This window comes from Cyphellophora europaea (genome assembly GCF_000365145.1).
Source record: "Cyphellophora europaea CBS 101466 unplaced genomic scaffold supercont1.4, whole genome shotgun sequence".
In the NCBI taxonomy this organism is placed as follows: Eukaryota; Fungi; Ascomycota; class Eurotiomycetes; order Chaetothyriales; family Cyphellophoraceae; genus Cyphellophora; species Cyphellophora europaea.
Genome location: NW_008481810.1, coordinates 1,351,198 through 1,371,634, shown reverse-complemented (window position 1 = coordinate 1,371,634; position 20,437 = coordinate 1,351,198). Strand labels below are relative to the sequence as shown.

Sequence of the window (20,437 nt, the reverse complement as noted above, 5' to 3'; positions counted from 1 at the left end):
GGCTCTGGGGCAATGATAGTAATGAGTGCGCCAAGGCGCCATCGCTTACCTCTTTGGGACGTGGGCCAATCACAGTTTGCTGCACTGACAGCGTGCTGCGTCTACCACTGGTGTATAATGTATTCGGTCTGTAGTACTTGGTAGAGTAGAGAAGAGGACTATGCGGCGTGGGTGGAGCTCGCGATGGGTGATATGCTATGCGGATACGCTGTGGAGTCAGTCGTGTGCTTGGCCTCTGGCGCGGTGCATAGGCTGATGCAACTCGGGAGAAGTCAGGAGGAAGTTAGAAAGAAGAGAAGACACAGAAGCTCGGGGTAGAACAGCCCATTGTGGCAGCTGCGGACGAGCCATGCATGCTACCCACGACCATCAGACGATCTCTTCTCCGGTAAAATTGAGAATGGGGCAAGCATTGTGTTTGTTTCTACAGTATTAAAATGGTACAAACAGACAGGGGTATCATGTGCGCTGGCAGAAGACCAAAACCGAGACTTTACCAAAGAAACAAAAATGGAGTGTGCTATCCCACCCCCCCCAAAAACGTCAAGTCAAAACTCCCCCATATCCGTCGTGTCTTCTTCCCCTTCCCCTTCCCCGTCCCCATCCTCCTCCTCCTCCTCGAAGCCTTTCTCGAACTCGACGCCCTGCGCTATCCAAAATTCCCGATCCAAGTACGCCAATCCCCGCCAAACCCTCCAATGAATGACCGAAATATGTGCCAGACGTCGGGCGATGTCGTCGACCTGCGGCAACGATCTACCGTGGTGGTGCTCGGCGGCCCCACCAGCTGCTCTCGCTTGGTGGTAGTAGGTCCTTTTCTGCTCCTCTGAGATCTCGAGCGGCGTCATGGTATCGAAGCGGGACGCGTGCTCGAGGACCCTCCTTTCCAGCTGGGGCGTGAGGCTGTCGGCTTGGGCGTGCTTGGCGTCCTCGGCCTCGAAGTTGTCGTGCAGCACGCGCTGGACGTGGCGGAAGACCTCCGGGGAGATGACGGTGGCCGTGCTGCTGTCTTTGTGAGCGGCGACGACGCCGCGGAAGGCTTGTTGCGTGATTTCCACGGCGATCGAGTCGGCGTTGTCGCGCCAGGGGTGCGAGGCGCTGGCTTCTTCGGCGCCGCCTCGCTCGTCTTCTATTAGGTCCATGAGCCGCATTGGGCAGAGGCGCGCGCTGTTCGGCGGGCGCTCGTTGCCTTGGCGGAGATTGCGGACGATCTTGTCGAAGAGGAGTTCACAGATGCGGAAGTGGATGATGTCCTGCAGTTCTTGCTGTATCTGTCGGAGTCGGCTCAGGTCGTGCTTCAGAGTGATGGGCAGAGGAGTGTCGCGCTTCGTGCAAAGCTCGGTCAGACCGTGCACCAGGACGTGCAGACCCTTCACCTTCCGGCCGACAGTGCGAGGGTACTGCTCACACAGGCCTGCAAACCAGTGCCGCGAGCCCTCGACGCTGAGTTTGCCTTGAGCGATCCGCGCTTCGAAATAGTCGATCTGGAAAGCTACTCCGTCTTCGATTAATGGGATACGGTAGGTCCCTGCGACGATTAGCCCTGTGCTGCTTGGGGAGAGGTGCAGATACATACGAATCTGGTGGTTCGCAACATCCAGGCGCATGCATTCTAGAAAGGAAAACAACTTCTCGAGCCCAACCACAAGATACTGCATATTGCCCTTCTTGGCCGCAGAGGTGATTGTAGAAGCCATCTCCTCGGCCCAGTCATCGCGAATCGGGGCGCAGTGGTTAGTCAGAAGAGCCTTCAGCCACAACGACAGATTCTCGACGTCAAGAACCCCATTCTGCACTTCCTGGACGAGTAGTCCCACGTCAAGAGTGTTGCGTACCCATTCATGATCATCATCGGGCACGAGGAGGAGAATGAGTTCTTTCATCTGGGCGAACATGGTGTGCAGCCGGCGAGGGACGCTAGTTTGACTACCACAGTCTTCACTGTTACTGCAGGACTCACAATTGCCTAGGGCATCGTGCTGGTAGACTTGCAGCTCAAGCTCTAAACAACGCCAATATCTCCGTGCTTCTGAACGCTTCTCCTCGCCTCGCCTCCCGGAGATAGGCATGAAATGGAGATCGTGGTCAAAGTGCACGTCGATTCGCAAGTTCAGGTTGTTCTTGATGAGCAATAGATCGAGCTCCTTGAGCGACTCGGTGGTAATTGGGGCGTCCAGAGGGCCCTTCTCAAGGAGTTCGCAGATCTCCCTGCTCGCCATGCACCATGGCAGGAGAATGGACTGGACACGCGTATCTTTGGGAGGAGGGCTTTTTCGGCGAGCACTCGTCGAGGAGATGCGCTGCTTACATTGCCGTGAGTGGGTGTGGTGGCTTGGATGGGGCTCGGGGATTTTCGTGCTAGGAACATGTATGCTGTCGCTTCCGATGTCCATTGCTTGCTGCCCCGAATCCCTCCTCTTGCACAGCTCTTCTTCATATAAGGTGTCGCCATCGTGGTCGGGCGAATTGCGATTCGTTTCCCAATCTGGATCTCCGTCGCCTCCTTTCAACATCGAATGAACCCCTAAAGCAAGCGAATAGCATATCCGTAAGACTCTGTTCAAGGCCAGGCGACCAATGCTGGCCAGGCACTATTGCCTCACATCTGTAGGGCAAGAGACGTTGAAGGTCTGTGAGGCGGGCGTGTAAGACTTTGCGCGTATGCGGACTGAGTCAGGAGAAGCGCCGGAAACGCAGGGCAAGGGCTACACTTCGCCTAAGATAGGCCGTCAACGTGGTGTCCGGGTTGAGATGGATGGGTCTTCGGGAAATGAGATTACATGCGGTCCAGCATTCCGGATGGGGGGCTTGTGGAAATTGGACGCCGGGGCTCGCTTCATCAGTTGTTCAAAAGCAATGACAAGCCGCTCTCTCGGGTCAACCGCCTTGCGAACGCCATCGACTCACATCGGTGATGCCAGTTGCGGACCAAGAATACGGAGTCCGACGGCATGGGAATCAATAATTGTGAGACTCGGATGAGCTACGGGTGAAACCCGAAGTGAAAGGTGCCCCATCTTGGTCGTAGGCCGTGGGCAGTGACACTGACTCATGATACTCGCCGAGAGACATATGCAAGGCTTTAGCGAGAATGATATCCTTGGGAACGAGGATTGGACAATGTGCACACAAGTCTTACAGTGTGCAGTAGAGCGTTGTGTAGAAGCAAAAGGTTTTGGCCCACCGGTCAAGCAGGATGATCCCTACTTAACTAGTACTCGACCCCGGAACTAGAGTACAGCAGCGCGGTGCTATTAGACGTCGCCTCATTCTGGTTCGCATTATGAAGCGAACACGACTACCGAGTACATGACCGATTTTTGGATTTGCCATCGAGGTCATTGCGAGAGTCAACACCAGGGCCGGCGACTTCTTGGACACTACGGCTCGGACCTGACGTCGACGAACATCAACTCGACAGGCGCTTGTTCAGAAGAAGCGGCTAGTTACACCGAGCACTCAGCAATCTTCCTCGGTGCGACTGTACGACCAGTGGATATGCTACCTGCAAGTCGGCTGCCAACATGTTCGCCAACATACTTCTACGCGATGCTTTACATGGGCACGGCACTGCGCCGGAATGCACACTCTTAATGGTTTAGGACGACGCCGTCAATTAGTGACTAGTATGCCCTTGAATGCGGTCAGAGGATGCACCACATCCCAGGTGGGTGGAAGCGACCCGTCAGCTAATAAGGGTCTCGATGCTATGGCGATGCGATAGCGCTGTGTGGTGCAAAGCACCATGCAACGAGACTGGTCGCCTCGCTGGTCAGATGGCTGCTGATGATGGCGTGGGCATGGAGAGCCTCACCTATACAGTCCCCGTGGCGCGCGTCCGGGGCAGCCTTGGTCCTTGGGTTCCAGAAGGTGTTCGGCTCTGCAGTGAACTTTCCCCAGAAGGGCGTGACCTCCTCCATGCGGAATCCGAGGAAGTGAGCACGGTCCTTCGAGCGATGCATGGAGTTCCGGCATTGACAATGAGCACAGCCCAAACCCTAGAGTCGTCACTTGCATCAGTAACCAACGGTTCGTGCCAGACTTCTGCCAAAGCTGTTCTCACTTAACCTCGAAGGCCAGTTGCTTCGGGCGGGAGGGGGAGGAATCTGGCCCGCCCAACTCTTGCCACGTGAAAATTGACACACCCTTCGTCAGAGGTCATGCACTCGAGACAATGGTCGATCATCGCAGACAACGGCATAGCGAAGGACTGATTGAAGAGCTAGTCTGGTCATGTCCAAGTCATGCCCTGCATGCCTCACTTTTCCTCAATAAAGTCTTGGCCTGGCTCAGCGGCAGCTGAATCTCGCATTGCAGTCTTGCCCCTACATCCTGCGGACCAGGCTACATCCCACCACCACTATTCGTCCTGAACCTTCACCACCACTATTCGTCCTGAACCTTCACCACCACCTTCTTGTTCCCCCCTTTGCCACTTGACTGGTAGGCATAGGCATTGACTGCAGCCTCGAAGCCTTCGCCAAACACCTCATACTCTGGGGTTGTCAGGCGACCGTCTGCGAGGTACTTGGTCAGCACAGGAATGTGCTTCTTCAGAACCTCGTTCAGCTTAGTAGCTTCAGGGTTGCCAATAGGCCCAAGCTCGATGTGATAAGTCTTACCGCCCTCGAAGTCGGGCGGACCAGGCCAATCGTTGGTGGTGGCGAAATACTTGTCTCCCGAGATCCTCTTGAAGAGCTCCTTTGCGAGGGTCGGATCATCAGCTGAAGTTGCGTCGAAGATGCGACAGAACTTCCCACCGGTCACGCGCATGAACTCTTCGACCTGGTCGGCTTCAGGCTGCTTGTAGTCGACAGGCACAGCGCCGAGCTGCTCAAGATCTTTCTTGGACCGGCTGGAGCAAGTCGTTGCGACCTTGTAGCCGGCGAGAAGCAACACTTGCACCGCCGCTCTGCCCACGCTGCCTGCACCTCCGAACACGATGGCCCACTCATCCTTCGGAGAGGGCTCGCTGGCCCCAGGAAATGCCACATTTAGGCCTTCCCACACACCAAGCCCGGCTGTCGAAGCTCCAGCGCCAATGGTGGCCGCCTGGATTATTGTGAGCTTCTCCGGTTTCTTGAATGTTACCGGTGCCTCCTTGAGAAAGTATTCCTGCCCCTGGCCGTGGCCCTTCTTGCCCAGACGAACGCAGCCAAAGACATAATCTCCCACCTCGAAACCATACTTGCCTGCGTTCTCTCCGAGCTCAACAACCTTGCCAGATCCGTCCGCACCGAGCGTCACTGGCCATTCGTCTACAAGCTGACCATAGTCGATCATGAACTTATCCCTGTACAGACATGTTAGTATCAACACATCTTGGTGATAGAACCACGTACACAGGTGCTAGACCAATATACAAGGACTTAACCAGGAGTTGATCTGGACCAGGCTTTGGCTTTTGCAGGTCATCAACGACCTTCAGCCCAGCGCCGCCTTTCTCGCAAATCACGCCCTTCATCGTTTACTGATCATTCAAAAAGGCGGGGTCCCGTCGAAGATGCCAGTTACTCTAAGCGACACAGAGCTGGGTATCGCAGCGGGCTACCACAGATGAACATTCCTTCGCCGGCTATATATGCAGCACTTGGCTCCAAGGTAGCGTCGACACGGCCTACAGCCTGTACCCAAACTGGAAACCACCTTGCCAGTATATGACTTCAATGTCCGCAAAAGATCCCCAACTAGGTTACTTCCAATTCCACCAACCAATCATAATGTGCTGCGTAAGTGCCCAGCTGTCCCGCGCGAACGGCTATGAATAAGGCTGATTCAGATGCACGATGCATATGCACCTTATCTCGGCGCCAGAGATGAAGTGTCCCTGACATTGGACGATAGCTTCGGCAGGGCAGTGGACTGCTGGGAGCGGGCGGAGAAGCTTTGATAACTTCGAGCCGAATACGATGAGCTGGGGCTAGCTTTATGGGTTGTATGGCAATTGGCTATGGACCCTTGATATCCCCAGGCTTCGATGCATCTCGCGTGTGCGAGGACGGCAAGGACATTGTTGGTGGAGTCTAGACCTTGACAAAAGGTACTTGGGATTTGCGGCGATTCATGGACTGCTTAATGAGCATGTGAAGTTGGGGGTAGTAGCGGCGGAAAGATTACAAAGACAAAGTCGAAGTATTGATTGAAATCAAGAAACCGATTTCTCGACCGTAACGCTAGCCTGCTCAAAGGACAGAGTCAGTCTATCGTACTTCACATTAAGGTGCTCCAACATGCTGGTAGTCCGACGACCAGGCAGTGAACGAGTAGAGTTCAAGGGCGGGAGTTTGACTCATAAAAAGCATTGATCACGTGATACATGACTCATTTGCATCGGAGCCAAGACCTGCCTAAATTCGGACACCCACAGATGAGAAACCGCACCTCATCATCACCAACACCCCCATCGAACTTCCTCGCCGTACCCGCACGTCCATCAATTTTCGACAAGCGACAACTACACCGCAATCATGGGTAAAGTTCACGGATCCCTTGCCCGTGCCGGCAAGGTCAAGTCTCAGACTCCCAAGGTGCGCCATCTCCAAGCCAATCCATCGCCACTCGATGCGACAGCTGCTAGCATCTTCAACCAACGAGATCAATAGTCACTAACACATCAATGTCCAGGTCGAGCCCCAAGAGAAGAAGAAGACTCCCAAGGGTCGCGCAAAGAAGAGAATAACCTACACCCGTCGTTTCGTAAACGTCACCATGACTGGCGGCAAGAGAAAGGTACGCAGGAAACAAACATCGCCTGCGACTGATCACTAACATCATCAGATGAACCCCAACCCAACCTCATAGAGCCCTTCGATGCCGATCCGATGAGAAGAGCATGACCGACAACGCCATCGAGCCAGGCAGCCAGCTGGCAAACGAACGACGCTACAACCCAAACGAACCCCTGCAGATTTTTGAAATGATCATGTAAAGGAAAGTGCATTGGGCAAAGGCTCCTTTCCCTAGAGCATAACTCGACGTTACTGGCTTGAAGATGGGACGAGCCAGATTCATGGAACATGGAAACCGGCGCCTGTGGTGGACACCTTCGTGCCCACGCGGTATGGAGCTATCGTGTAGAAACAATGTTATCGTTGCTTCTACGGTCACGGTCATTCAGACTTGATTTCTTTTGTTTGCAGGATGTTTATACGATGGCGCAGCGACTGACCGCCAGCGACGTTCGTATGATCATGTGGCACTGATGTTGACAGACGTTTCTTGTCCGCTGGCAGTGTCGAGTATGGGATCGGGGGAGCCCTCGCCCCTAAGTCGCAAACACACCACATTCGACCGCAGTTTGCCGACACTAACGCCTGCTGATATCACGCAACACTATCTTACATCTGCATGCACGCTGAGCTCTATTCTACCACAGGAGCCCCGGGCCAGGCCGCCGGCCTCGACTCTGCTGCATGCGTCGCTGTGGCAGCAGCGTAAGGGCTTTACACCTTGTTGGCATCGATCAATCCTGGTGAAGTTACTTCGAGACGACCCTGTGATTCGCAAAGAACCTCTCTATTCAGCTTACCTATGGGTGAAATCGTACAATTTCGATATCAGACGAGAATACCAAATTTCGACAATGGTTACCTCAAGATCTGTGTCTCTTTGCAAAATCGTCAAACAACGACCCAGCGACCCTGACTGTTGACCACTGAGCATGCTGTTGACTTGAATATACCGGAGCCGGCGAGGCCGACACCCTGGAGCATGTTTCCAGCCGCTGAAAGCTGCGCCTCCGAGACCACAAACAGCGTGGTGGCCTGCCTCCTCTGCCACTATAGCTCGCACACCCAATATTACTAACTTCGCTAGTCTATAGTTGGACCTGCTAGATACAGCCGAGCCACTGCATTCCACCTCCCAGTATATCCAAATACCCGACAGTGCCTCGCCGACGCACCAGCCAGGTCCGGCTGCCGTTTGGCCTCGGCGTTCTCGACCGCGTTACCGACTCGCCCTTCAATGGCGGCCGTTGTCAACGCATTCATTCCCCCTACAGCCACTGCGATGCGTCTTGTCCCTGCTGCGATTCCGACTCCTCCAGTGGTAGCTATGGGTCCCCATCCGTGATTAGAATACTCATACCGCCCAGCGGCTCACTATCACCTCCGTGGCGGGGACGTTCTCCCTCACCACCAACCCCTCCGACCAGGGACGTTCTCCATCCTCTCCATCATCATCATCATCAGCCACACTGCTCAATCCCTCACCATCACCGCCGCCACCGCCCTGGTGGGGCCGTTCTCCTTCCCCATCACCTCCCCACCGACATCCCTCGCCCCCCCAGTACCACCACCACCACCACCAATTCCAACCCCGAACCCCTCATAACCCACTACACCTCCACCCCTCCCACAACGCCCCCGCCCTCACCCTCGACCGCCTGCAATCCGTCGCCTGGCTCCTCCGCCCCCTCATGTCCGAATTCGACCTCCACCTACCCACACTCGCCGAGCTCCCCCGCTTCCCCTTCCCCTTCCCCTTCCTCTGCCTCCTCACAGCCCTACCACTACGACCCCGCCACCCACATGCTCACCGTCCGCCTCGACCGCAGCTTCGACCCCCACCGCCATGTTCCACGGCCGGCTGCTGGGGGAGCTGGCGAGGATGCGCTACCCTGACGGGAGGGGACGGGGGTGGGCGAGGTTGGAGGCCGGGTTGAGGGAGTGTTTCGAAAGGTGGAGGATGAGGGGGGGGGTGTATCAAGGGCTGGAGTGTATGATGCTGGATGGGAGGAGAAGGGGGAGGGGGGGATGCCAAGACATGTCAGGAGGGCGAGGGCGGCTGTGAGTGTGGCTGTGGCTGCTGGATCGGAGTCGGGGTCTGGGTTGGGGGCTGAGGGTGGAGGAGGGAGCGGTGGTGGTCGTGGTGGTCGTGTTCGTGGACGGACTTGGGGAGCGGGAAGGGCCGGGAGGGAGGGATAGGAGGTGAGGAAGGCATGAGTCGTGAGCGTGCGAGACCTGGTGGACTAACATGGGGGAGATCAGGCAGATATGAGAGGGGGAGGCATTGATTGGTGGGTGACTGATTTTGGCGAGACCGACAGCCGCCGCCGCTGGATGCCCTTCCCGTCATGATGTCTGATCACACAGCCGCGTGCAATTGAGGCTGTATCACGGCGGTCGAGATTCATCGGCGCGAACGGACGCAAGGAATGCCCATTGCGCCGCAGCCTGAACTCAATGTCTCACGGAAAAGTGAGACAGGACTGTCATTGGCAGTATATATTGCCGACCTTCTGGACTTCTCGACTTGTTTTCTACTTTGCGCTAGCCGACTCTCCCTCCTCTCCCGCGCGCAAGAGAAGCCTTGTGCGAAACCTGCTCCGCCATGTCTTAGAGCATTATATTTATCACTCCCTCGGGCTGCCCCCGTTGCGGTGACCCTCACTGTCCCAACAGCCGACCCCGAGCTGGTGGTTCCCGTCGTCGCCCTCGTGCTCGGTTCCCCGATCGTCACACTTCAGATAATCGCCGCATCGCCGAGATGATCCCTGACAGCGGCGTCTCCCACCCACGAGAAGCAGCCCAAGCACTGAGTGCCGCCGCCCGACGCATGAAGCCAGTCATGGAAGAGTTCGACCTCTCCATCGCCTCGCTGGGAGAGTTAGACCCCATGTACGAAGGTCGGTTGCATGGCTACAATGAGACGTACTCTGGCCAACTGCGCGATGGGACGGGCAATATCCGGCTCGCGCTCAGAAGACAGCCCTGGTACCTCATGCTGGATGTCATGATGCACGAGCTATTGCACAATCGGCACGGACCGCACGACCGCCACTTTTATAGGTTTTGGAACAGCTTGCGTGACTGTTACAGCAAGTATCACGGGGATGAGTGGCGCGGCGCAGCCAACTCACAAGCTGGTATGCTAGCCAATGTCACTGGTGTGGCAGGCGCCGTATTCTCTGAAATCCGCTGCAGCGTTGGAGATATTGGTATTGGCAATGGCAGCCACCGAACCCGCGGTACTCCTCGCGAACAGGGACGAGGTGTGCAGCAGGGTGAGAGGCCGCTGCCGCTGCCCTGGCATGCACTTTTGATGTTTAGAGCCAAGATAGTTCGATCCTTAGTCTTTGGCTCCCAGTCAATACAATTATTCACAGCGGTAGATGGATCGGTGTTCAGTCTGGACCGGTCGAAGGTTCCTCGGGGTTGCTGTCGTCAATCTCGGTGACAATACTGGCAAAGGCGAGATTTGGGTCCGTGCCAGCCGTTGAGGTCACCTCCACAATGTGCTCCGTGACTCCCTTAGCAGGATTGTAACGCGACTCGATCTTCGGTGCGTTTTCGAGCCGCAGCAGGAAGGCTGTGACCCTCAGTAGCCTTTTGGAGTGATCGTCAGGGAAGGGCTCTACAACAGCTGGGGGCAGCATGATCGTATAGATCTCGCCAGGATGCACAGGTTTCTTATAGTCGATCTTGATTGCGGGCTCGTTCGATTTCAGATTGAGGTCAGGATGGAAGTTGGAGGCATGCTTAGCTGCTGCTTCGAGCATCATGGTCGCGGTAATGCCTCCGTGCATGACGTCTGGAAAGCCATCCATTCCAAACCCAGCAAAGAAGATGATGAAGGTGTACTTGGTGTTTGGATTCTTGAAGCATTTAATGTTCAAGGTCTGAGAAGACCCGCGTAGATTCTCGTGTATCATGTTCATGCCATACCCAAACTCGGAACGAGAGCGGCGCATGTAGAAGTCTTCCTCGATCCAGCCCTGTTCGCGCAGGTCTTCGGCGATGCGGTTGTGGTTCACCAGATCATCAATCTCTTCCAGCATTTCTTGCTCCTCCGGCGAGCCAGGAGGGTACGGCGGCTGCATATATTGCCATGTGATCAGAGCCATGCCGGCGACGGCACCGAGAGTGCTGAAGAGAGAGAAATAGCTCAGACTTCTGGCTATCCGAGACCAAGTACCGGGTTCTGTGTTGGTGTACACCGTTTGGATCTGCTCGCCAGCTCGGTATGGTGTTGTATCTGGCAATGGAGCCTGACCAGGCGTCTGAAAGTATTCCTTGTGCTGGCCATAGCTGTTGTGCTGCTGTCTGCGAACGGGCTGTAGAACAGTCGAGGCAGGTCCGGGGTTGAACTTTGGTCGCAGCAGCTGCCGCCTCAGAGCAGGCTGGAAAGCTCGCATCTGGCTCGCTGCGTCGGCTGAGTGAGCTAGAGGGCTGAGCTATTGTATCTGACTCGTCACCGTTGCTCGGAGCTCAATCAGTCGACGCAAGAGATTGTGGCGCTTCTCGTCAACGCGAAGCTCAAGTTTACCGACAGGTACTAGCAAGGCAGGTACCAAATCCGCGGGTCAGCCCTACCAAATCTTGGCCGATTAAGCAGGCGAAAATCCGCCACGAGCTAAGCTCAGTAGATGCGCCTGAGCAATCTACTCCCTCCATAGGGGGTGAGGTGAAGCAGCATTTTTGAGCATTGTGCCCAACGGGAGACCTCGATGAACTCTGTGTCTGCTCGATGGGCTTAACGAGTTCAAACTAGGTCTGCGTGCTGGTACATATATGTGTCAGGAACCGGCTAACAGCCCGACTCTTCCACCATACAAGAAGCCGACTAAGGCCCCTGCACAAATGCCTTTTATAGCCGTCGCAAAACTCAAGTGTAAGATCTATTGAAGACAACATGGCACAGAATGCCACCCATTACGAAACGAATTGCGCCGCTATATCTTGCACCTTTTTGGTCCCAAAGTCAACATTGACAGATTGCCACAGAGCTAAAAGCCTCTTCCCGCCGCACGGGGCGTGAGAACGCATTTCCAGACGACTATGCCAGATTAAATTTCCGTCTTGAGAACAATGAACACGGATTTCTTACGGTCCATTTGCTAACATACTTATAAGGCACTCATCATCAGCTGTAATCGGTTTGTGGAAGGCTGAATGCCTTGACTAAGTATGACACAAGATCATCATATTCCTGATTACCTGCGGAATAACATGCACTCTCCAAGGTCTAAGACCTCAAGACAGTAACTCTTATAAGCTGACTCAACACGGCTGAGCCGCTCACGATAAATTCCTCGCTGGTCGTAAAGACCAAAACAAAAAGCTTCGGAAGCAGTATAAAGCAGAGGTTCGTCACTCGATCGTCAGGATAATGGGTTAAGTTATACAACCAAACTGGTGCTACACATCATTGCTAGCCCGATCATTCCTGAAGTTCGTTCTCCTTCCTTCGGCCAGCTAGTCATCTACACCTACAACAGCCATCATGTCTTCTAAAAACATTCTGAGGAAGCCCAATGAGAAGAAGAAGTTCAAAGGCACCGGTGTAAGCATCTCCTGCGAGCTTCCCGATCTCGATCCTTGGCACATCTAATGAACAACAGTGGAAGATCATCTTCTACAGCAAAGCATTTCGCCGTGTCAAGGACACACGTGTTCCAAATGGCAAAATCGCCGGAACCGGCGCGACGCAAGCTGACATTGGCTCAATCGCCAAGTCTGCACGCTTCGATAGCGATGGTAACTGGCGGCTTCAGGTGTACGAGGTTCCAATGGCGGAAATTGATAAGAAAACACAGAGCAGTGTCTTGAGCGCCGGTATGGTCGTCCCAACGAGAGGACCTGGATATCAGAGCTACAAGGTGACTGCGGTCACTGCGAGCGCTGCACAGGTGACACCAGCGCCAGCGCCAGCGCCAGCGCCCAGCGGAGGGGAGGTGGAGGAAGATGAGGATGATGAGTAAGAGTCTTTTCCTACTAAGGGCGGAAACTTGATTGCATAGTTGCTGGCGTGGCTGGATAGCTGATAGGATACAAAAAGTAGACCTTCATTGAGCATAAAGGCTGACGCTGGGCTATCTACTGTGGCATAGTCGGCACTCACTCATGATGGAGGATATTATTCCAACTCATGTTTCCCAATAGTTGTTGGTTGCAAGCTCGTTGGACGTGACCTTGAAGTATTCCTAGAAAGGAAATGCTAGGTAGCTAAACGCTTCTTGGCCAAGGTTAGACTGGCTGACACCAGCTACCTGGGGTGCCAGTCACGCAAAGAGACTCTAGCACCTTATACGCGCCCTCGTGTTTCCTCGCGGCCGTACGCAGAAGTATTCTGCAGATGGTGCTTGAACAAAGCAACCTTGAGCTCAGCTGTCGAGCAGTACGGCTGCGGCCTCCACTTTAAAAATCTCTTGGCGTTTGCTGATGCTAACGGACGTTATTTTGGACGGCTCGACGGACTTCTTGCGAACTCCTTCGCATTGATCGACACAAGACGGCAGTATGGCTACCGATGTGGTATTAGAAACGACGATGGTGTGTATGGTGTCGACACCGTAAGCTCACTGGCTAACCAAGAACAGGGCCCCATCACCGTCGAGCTTTACAATGACCATGCCCCGAAAACGTGCAAGAACTTCTCAACTCTAGCGTCGCGAGGCTACTACAACGGTGTTGTCTTCCACCGCATCATACCGTCATTCATGATTCAGACCGGAGATCCCACCGGAACTGGACGCGGCGGGTCCTCGATCTACGGGGAGAAATTCGCCGACGAAATACATCCTTCACTCAAACACACGGGCGCGGGGGTCTTGAGTATGGCCAACAGCGGACCCAATACGAACGGATCGCAGTTCTTTATCACGCTTGCTCCTACTCCATGGCTCGACAACAAGCACACGATCTTCGGTCGAGTCAAGTCGGGCATGAAGACCGTGCAGAGGATGGGTCTGGTCAAGACGAACGCAGAAGACAGGCCTCTCGAAGAGGTGAGAATCGTCAAAGCCAGAGTGGTTGAGGGAGGAGACGAATCCTGAATCCTGTCGCGATTTCCTATGGATACGATTACAAATGCTACAGCAATATCCGCCGAAAGACACGCACGCGGCTCCGCATGGTGTCGATCAGGAGCATCAGCGCCGGCACCAATAGCCAGACGCACGAGAAATAAACACACCAAAGACCAAATCTCTGAACGTCACCATTGCGCTAGACGCCGACTATGGCTTCTTCGGCAGGGGCAAGTATTTGGTCTGCTCCGGGTCAGACTCGGTTTGCTTCCAGCTCCTGCATCGGTAACTAAAAAAGCCTTCGACTGAGTCCTTCGGGAAACTGTTCGCGTTGCGGCCCAGATCCAGGAGATTTCCACCAGGGTACTCAACCACGAGTATTGGCGTGGTGGATTCGCAGTTGCTGCCTCCGTACATCTTGCAAGTCACTCCCTTGTCGGGACCGAACGAGCTATCTGGGTCGTAAGTGCTGGCACCATACTTAATTCTATGGCAATCCAGGGCGCCTTTCCCACCCGTGGGCTCCCAAGTGCACGGTTTGCGGAAGTTGCGCTGCTGGCACGAAAACACGCCTGGCCAAGGGGGTTCGTCGCGCGTCACCAGAGTGTGGTTGGCTTCGGGGTATGGGAGACTGTCTTCTCCGTCGGGGAACTCAACGGCGAAAGGTGTATCAGGCACTTCCTTCGACTCCGGTCCTGGTCTTGCGATAACGAAGCTCGCGATTGCGATGAGGCTCAAGAAATGAATATGCATTTTTGCGCGGGTGCTTGTCACTCTACCAAGTCGTCGTGTTCGCACACATTTGCTTCTCGAGGCGCTACTAATGCTTTAGGCCGGTTGATGGACGGCAGCACAATATCAAGAGTCAGACAAAGGTCTGCCCCCGAGGACAAAGCCATGGTAATGCTTCGAGGCCAGCTTCAGGCTTTCGACAGGGGAACAATACTAGTGGCGAGACAAAGACTTATGTGCTCGAGCCTCCCGTACGAGGCACACTGGCTGATTGGCTGCTGTCAAGAAGTGGTGAACCCCTCGAGACACAGGTCATCATCTCACGGAGGTCACCCGTGATGGTCAAAGCGGCGCCCGTATCTAACACATGGACCGACCATACCTTGCGACTACAGCAACCTCACAGCTTCCTCAACACCAACATCCTCCCGCCCTTCTCCTCCCCCTTCCGGATCCCAAACTCCTCCGCCCCCAACACCTCCGCCCGCCCTTCCTTCCGCAACTCCTCCACCACGCGCTCAAACCCGCCCTCCACCCAAATTTCACTCAACACCGTCGCCACCACCAACCCCCCTTCCTTCTTCACCACGCGCACAAACTCCCCCAGCACCTCCGGCCCCACATGCCCCTTGGTCAACGTGCCCACGCACAACACGGCATCATACTTGCCATCCTCACAGTCCAGCGCCTTGGTGAGATCCGCCGTCCTCAGCTCCCTGTACACGCCCGCCTTGCGCGCCACGTCCAGCATGCCCTGACTGAGATCCACGCCGTCGACCGCCGCGACGGCGTCGCGCAGGCGGTGCGACGTCTTGAGCGCCAGCCCCACGAGGCCCGTGCCGCAGCCGGCGTCGAGGATGGTGAGGCTTGACGGCGCAGGAGTGCTGGAGACGTTCTCGTCGAGGTGGTGAGCGAGGGCGGTGACGGCCGCGGTCGGCGACATGTAGTCTTCGCCGGCGAGGTCGGCGTCGTAGGTGCTGGCCCATTCGTCGTAGAGGGCTTTGGCTTCGCTTTCGCTTTGTAGCGAGTAGGCGCGTTCGAGGAAGGCGTTGCCGGACTTGAAGGCTGTGCCTGTGGGGATGGAGGTGGGTGACATGATGACTGTTGGGTGGTGGGGTTTGGTGGGGTGGTGGTTGGGGGGTGTGTGTGTAGCTTTGCAATGCTGTGAAAGAGTTGGTGATGGGGCCCTTATGTACAGGTGATAGACATGAGACGTCTTGTGATACTGCGAAGATATTTGCTAGCGGTCTTGGTGGGCTCCTCTCGCCGTACTCCGAATGATTTTCTTCCCCTTCGATGTACAGGGTCTTGGCTTCGAAGAAGTCTTTCCAATACTCAGATGTTGGCGTCCCTAGAGATATAGATCACTTGGGTTTCATACTATACCATGTACAGACACATGGGTAGCCTAGCGGTAAGAGCATGGTGAGCAGGGACCCTTGTAGATGGACCCTGCGCCCCCAGTAGCACGGCGGGCCTGGCGAGGGACACCCAGCCTCGCATCCGAAGCCGGCGCGCCACAACGAGGCGTCCACACAGGCGTCCAGGCACTCACTCTTTCACCCCACTTCATTCTCACTGTTGCTGGAGTCAAATTTCGTCGGTCAACGCCGTTGGGTATCGCGGTGGGCACAGGTCTGAGTTTGAGAACACAGACATACGTTCATTCAGCAATCGCCACTTGATCGCCTTGACCCTGCCTTACAGACTGGTACGGCGCCCACCCGATTCTGTTACTCTACGCCGCTCGAGCGATGAAGGTCGCCGAGATACTGTCCGACCTTAAGTCATTGGACGCATGTGTATGTATACCACGACCGTTCCTTGAGTGCTACTCACGTTAATATTCTTGTTAGCCACCGGACTCGGCACTCAAGCTTGTGTCCGTGCACAAATCGTCGAGGGAAGCAGAAGGGTCGGATAGCGCCAACACAGTGTCAACAAACTCCGACCCAGATCTAGCACGCGCGTCAACGCTTATTTCGCTGCATCAGTCGGTGAAGATGAAGTACCAAGAAGAAGGCTTGGATGAGGAATTGGGCCAGGCGAGGATGGATGTGCAGCGAGTGCTGGGGAGCTTGGTACAAAGCAAATGAGCTTGCATACGGATGCCTATTGATTTGCTATGAATGGATAACCTCCTCTTGCGCACCTCCTGTCTACCCACGGCATCCGGCTGGACACTTTGCTTCGCGACCGAATGTCGAAGATCTTACAGAGGCGTTGGACATGGCACACACGGAACATTCTGCGCAGGAACAGATGTTGCGCCATTGAGGTGGGGCTCCACAACGGCCGTCAGCTTCTTTCCTAGGATGACAGAAAGAATCCTCTTCTTCAAAATGAGCTTTCTAGCTTTCTTCAGGGCCGGGTTTACTCTCTGCTTCAACTTACCACGCAGTCTATTTCGAGCGTGTGGTGGGTTGGAATCTCTACCCCGAGAAACACCAATGATGGGATCCCTGGGCACGTCGAATACCAGGGCTGGTTGGACGTTCTGAAGCTGGTCCGTCTGAGGAACTGCCACAGGAGCATCAGATGGTTGAAGAGACTGTATTGCGGCTGTAGGTTCAGTAGCCATTGATGAGAATCCAGTCACAGAGCTAGAAGCCAGGTTAGTGGCAGTGTCCGGTTCTGCTCGTCTATCCGCAGAGTCAGGCGGTGTCGGTATAGATCGATCCATTGTCCTCTGACGGCTCGATGCGCGAGAGTTGAGCACACCGGTGACCAAGCTGAGCTGCGAGTTTGAAGGTGTGGTAACCTGGATCTGAGGAACCTGTGTTGCTGTGACGATACCCGGAAACGGTTTTTGGTCCGGCAGCATAGCACGATTTTCATGAATACTGGCCGCTGAAGATTTCGATGACCGGCGGGTAAGGGAAGTCGCTTCGGTGCAAATGGGTTGAGCTTGGGGCAGTTCCGCAGAATCTAGATACACCACCTTTTCTTCGATGGCACTTTCAGACTCTCTGTGCTCTTCTCTGTGCTCTTGTTCGTCGCTTTGCTCGAAGGTCCTAGAATGCTCACGATTATTCGGATGAGAGGCGAATAGTTCTCCGAAGGCCTCGACCGGTGCACTCTGTGGCTTCGGGGCTGGTGATTTCTCGCTTATCCAAAAACCGCGACGCACTTGTCCCAATCTTGGTGTGTTCGCCGTAGCGATACCGGTTTCTTGCTCTTCGCCGCTGTCGGTACCTAGCGGGCTGTTTGGGATGGCGTTTGTGATTTGGTGGCCCTGCTGTCGATCAGGGACCTCTGGACGATCCCCTGGGATCACGGCGCCGGACTGTGACATTCGGTTCTTGACATGTATCGTGAGCTTAGTGAGCCGCGTGCCCTGTCACTTTGCTCGTGTGCTACGGCATCTGGGTTTCATGAGAGAATGAATGCCGATGGCGAGCACACTATTGGAACTGTTCGTCAACGTGGTATGAGTATCGACTCCAACCCAAGAGTGTGTTCATTAGCGCTCGAAGTGCAATTTTGCTGGGAAGACGTCGACGGCTCCCGACAGACGTCGAGTGTGAATTGTGGGCGAGCAAAGAATGAAAGAACGGCTAGTCAGTATAGTCGGTTGCGCATATTCTCGGTTGATTAGAAATTAGAGCGGCCGCATCGAGTCAGTATATATACTGGTGATGGCAGGTCCGACATGCAACTCGGACCAGGGGATCTGCAAGTGGAAAGTATGGTAGCCAGGCAGGAGCAGAGACGCTGTAACCAGCAGCCAACGAGATGAGCCCCTCCCTCTTCATCACTTCCCGTTACTTAGCTTGCCATAGACGTCGGTTCTCACAGTCTCCTTGCTTGACTGCGGCAAAGATGCGTCATGGAGTTATTCGGCTTCGCAACTTACCTGTGGTGGTGAATGAGCTCACCTTGCAACGAGCTCTAGAGTTCTACAAACGTCGTTCGGGCCGCTTCTGGGTCTTCTCGAAGCTCGGATAGTTTCTAGGTCAGCATAACGTAAGGCGATGGTCTGATGGTCGAATTTGATCGTAGCATTTGTGACAATAAAGCAAGAGAAGCAAGCAGCGATAACCGTTTGTTCCCCGCAAAACAGCATGAGTATGTAGTGCTTCCAGTTCTGGAAGCTTAGCCGACCGCAACTCGACGCCGGCTCCGTCACTATGAAAATGTAATGCTGCGCTCGTGCCACTTGTCTAAGTACTATCGTACGCTTTCCCTCTGTCCGAAGTCTCGTGCGCCGAGGCGGTGCATTGTTGCGACAATGGCAACTTCTGTGGACCAGAAGCTGCGCGCGCAGACCAAATTCCCGCCCGAATTCAACCAGAAGGTTGACATGCAGAAAGTGAATGTCGAGGTGATGAAGAAGTGCGCTGGTCACACTCTTGCAACGATCTCTACTGACTGATAGCTCAGGTGGATTGCAGGCAAGATCACTGAAATCCTCGGTAACGAAGATGACATTGTAATCGAGCTTTGCTTCAACCTGCTAGAGGGTTCGCGCTATGTGAGCACATGCATTCCCATCCACGTTCTTTACTGACTCTCTCTAGCCTGACATCAAGTCTCTACAAATCTCGCTCACCGGTTTCCTTGACAAGGATGCTGCCAAGTTCTGTAAGGAACTGTGGAACCTTTGCTTGAGCGCCCAGTCCAACCCGCAGGGCGTTCCGAAAGAACTACTCGAAGCGAAGAAGCTCGAACTCATGCAGGAGAAGGTTGGTTCAGCTCCATGATAAATTCAAAAAGTCACTAACGCCAGAAGGTCGACGCTGAGAAAGCAGCGCAAGCCGCCAAGGTGAGGCAAGAGCAAGAGCAGACTAGAGACCAACACATGGACCATATCAGGCAGCGCGAGCGTGCAGAACGTGGCGACGATCGAGGCGGTGACCGAGGCGGCGATCGTGGCCGAGGCCGTGGGCGCGGAAGAGGTGGACGTGGTGGCTTTGAGTCTCGCCGTTTCAGAGACTCTAGCAGATCACCGCCACGCCGAAGGTCGCCGCCGTACCGTGGTGGTCCCCGTGAAGTCGATTCATACGCACCACGTGGCCGCCGTGGAGGTGGGATGAATGGCCGCGGCCGTTCTAGAACCAGATCGCGCTCACAAACACCATCTCGCTCACCACCCCGCAGAAGACGACGGAGCCCTTCGAATCGATCATCGTCAAGGTCCCGATCACGTAGCGCCCCTCGGCAGAGAAGCAAGGCGGCAAGCAGGAGAGAAGTGGAAACCGGTGACAGAGAATCTCGGTCCCTAACTAGATCTGCCAGCTCTCGCTCACCAACACCTAGAAGACGTCGATACGCTAGCTGCTCGCGTTCCAGGCCTCGAAGCCCACCTGGGGCCCGCAGACGTTCCTATTCAAGTTCAATATCACGGTCTAGGTCAAGATCACGAGGCGCGAAGAGAGGCCGTGGCCGCAGAGGTGGTGGTCGACGAAGATCTCCTTCCTATTCATCAGACGAGCGAGACCGTGGAAGAGCTGATATTGTCAAGGGACGTGCTACTCGGGATCAGCGTCGCCTGAGCCGCAGTTCTGATGAGTCAATGGATCAGCACCGGAGCCGGTCGAGAAGCCGCAGCCACGGTCGACAGAGAGGTAATAAGCGTCGGAGGTCGCTCGAAAGGTGGAATCCACCAGGTCGCAGACGTCGGAACACAAGTTCAGTGTCGTCAACGAGAAGCCCAGAGCAAAAGCGAGTCCGACGAGTAAGTTCACCTGGCGCGAATGGTGCTGCTGCAAACGGTGCAGGTAGCGACTGATCGTGTGTGCGATCTAAAGATCGGCACGAGGAATGGATGGGCCGCCTTCGTTGTCGCGTGCTCCTGGCGAGGGTTCGCGGGCTACAGCATACTGTACATGTAAACGCAAACTTAAATCCTAAACTCCGACGGGCGACGCCAAGCCGCAGCTCCTTCCGGGAATAGAGCGATTAAAAGACCAAAGTGGATCCCCCCGGAGCCAGTTCCCTGCGGGACTGCAGTCT

General features: G+C 55.0%; 10 protein-coding genes across 10 annotated transcripts; 5 read left to right on the top strand and 5 right to left on the bottom strand.

Annotated features, from left to right (window-relative positions):
• Positions 1-548: 548 nt before the first annotated feature.
• On the bottom strand, positions 549-2,452 carry HMPREF1541_04751 (uncharacterized protein; the record flags this gene model as incomplete). The annotated part of the gene is made up of 3 exons (XM_008719095.1): positions 549-1,528; positions 1,577-2,240; positions 2,309-2,452. The coding sequence occupies 3 exons, from the start codon at positions 2,450-2,452 to the stop codon at positions 549-551; spliced, it is 1,788 nt and encodes a 595-aa protein (XP_008717317.1).
• A 1,934-nt stretch (positions 2,453-4,386) lies between these two features.
• Positions 4,387-5,464, bottom strand: HMPREF1541_04750 (uncharacterized protein; the record flags this gene model as incomplete). The annotated part of the gene is made up of 2 exons (XM_008719094.1): positions 4,387-5,293; positions 5,343-5,464. The coding sequence occupies 2 exons, from the start codon at positions 5,462-5,464 to the stop codon at positions 4,387-4,389; spliced, it is 1,029 nt and encodes a 342-aa protein (XP_008717316.1).
• A 1,003-nt stretch (positions 5,465-6,467) lies between these two features.
• HMPREF1541_04749 (40S ribosomal protein S30) lies at positions 6,468-6,801 on the top strand (the record flags this gene model as incomplete). The annotated part of the gene is made up of 3 exons (XM_008719093.1): positions 6,468-6,527; positions 6,625-6,729; positions 6,778-6,801. The coding sequence occupies 3 exons, from the start codon at positions 6,468-6,470 to the stop codon at positions 6,799-6,801; spliced, it is 189 nt and encodes a 62-aa protein (XP_008717315.1).
• Positions 6,802-9,489: 2,688 nt separating this feature from the next.
• Positions 9,490-10,063, top strand: HMPREF1541_04748 (uncharacterized protein; the record flags this gene model as incomplete). The annotated part of the gene is made up of 2 exons (XM_008719092.1): positions 9,490-10,006; positions 10,053-10,063. The coding sequence occupies 2 exons, from the start codon at positions 9,490-9,492 to the stop codon at positions 10,061-10,063; spliced, it is 528 nt and encodes a 175-aa protein (XP_008717314.1).
• A 63-nt stretch (positions 10,064-10,126) lies between these two features.
• Positions 10,127-11,137, bottom strand: HMPREF1541_04747 (uncharacterized protein; the record flags this gene model as incomplete). Its single annotated transcript, XM_008719091.1, has 1 exon — positions 10,127-11,137. One exon carries the CDS (start codon positions 11,135-11,137, stop codon positions 10,127-10,129), a length of 1,011 nt encoding a protein of 336 aa, XP_008717313.1.
• A 1,088-nt stretch (positions 11,138-12,225) lies between these two features.
• On the top strand, positions 12,226-12,703 carry HMPREF1541_04746 (uncharacterized protein; the record flags this gene model as incomplete). The annotated part of the gene is made up of 2 exons (XM_008719090.1): positions 12,226-12,285; positions 12,344-12,703. 2 exons carry the CDS (start codon positions 12,226-12,228, stop codon positions 12,701-12,703), a joined length of 420 nt encoding a protein of 139 aa, XP_008717312.1.
• A 538-nt stretch (positions 12,704-13,241) lies between these two features.
• Positions 13,242-13,777, top strand: HMPREF1541_04745 (peptidyl-prolyl cis-trans isomerase-like 1; the record flags this gene model as incomplete). The annotated part of the gene is made up of 2 exons (XM_008719089.1): positions 13,242-13,274; positions 13,322-13,777. The coding sequence occupies 2 exons, from the start codon at positions 13,242-13,244 to the stop codon at positions 13,775-13,777; spliced, it is 489 nt and encodes a 162-aa protein (XP_008717311.1).
• Positions 13,778-13,960: 183 nt separating this feature from the next.
• On the bottom strand, positions 13,961-14,503 carry HMPREF1541_04744 (uncharacterized protein; the record flags this gene model as incomplete). The annotated part of the gene is made up of 1 exon (XM_008719088.1): positions 13,961-14,503. One exon carries the CDS (start codon positions 14,501-14,503, stop codon positions 13,961-13,963), a length of 543 nt encoding a protein of 180 aa, XP_008717310.1.
• A 379-nt stretch (positions 14,504-14,882) lies between these two features.
• Positions 14,883-15,578, bottom strand: HMPREF1541_04743 (uncharacterized protein; the record flags this gene model as incomplete). Its single annotated transcript, XM_008719087.1, has 1 exon — positions 14,883-15,578. The coding sequence occupies one exon, from the start codon at positions 15,576-15,578 to the stop codon at positions 14,883-14,885; it is 696 nt and encodes a 231-aa protein (XP_008717309.1).
• A 3,135-nt stretch (positions 15,579-18,713) lies between these two features.
• Positions 18,714-19,185, top strand: HMPREF1541_04742 (uncharacterized protein; the record flags this gene model as incomplete). Its single annotated transcript, XM_008719086.1, has 3 exons — positions 18,714-18,817; positions 18,866-18,956; positions 19,003-19,185. The coding sequence occupies 3 exons, from the start codon at positions 18,714-18,716 to the stop codon at positions 19,183-19,185; spliced, it is 378 nt and encodes a 125-aa protein (XP_008717308.1).
• Between the last annotated feature and the right edge of the window lie 1,252 nt (positions 19,186-20,437).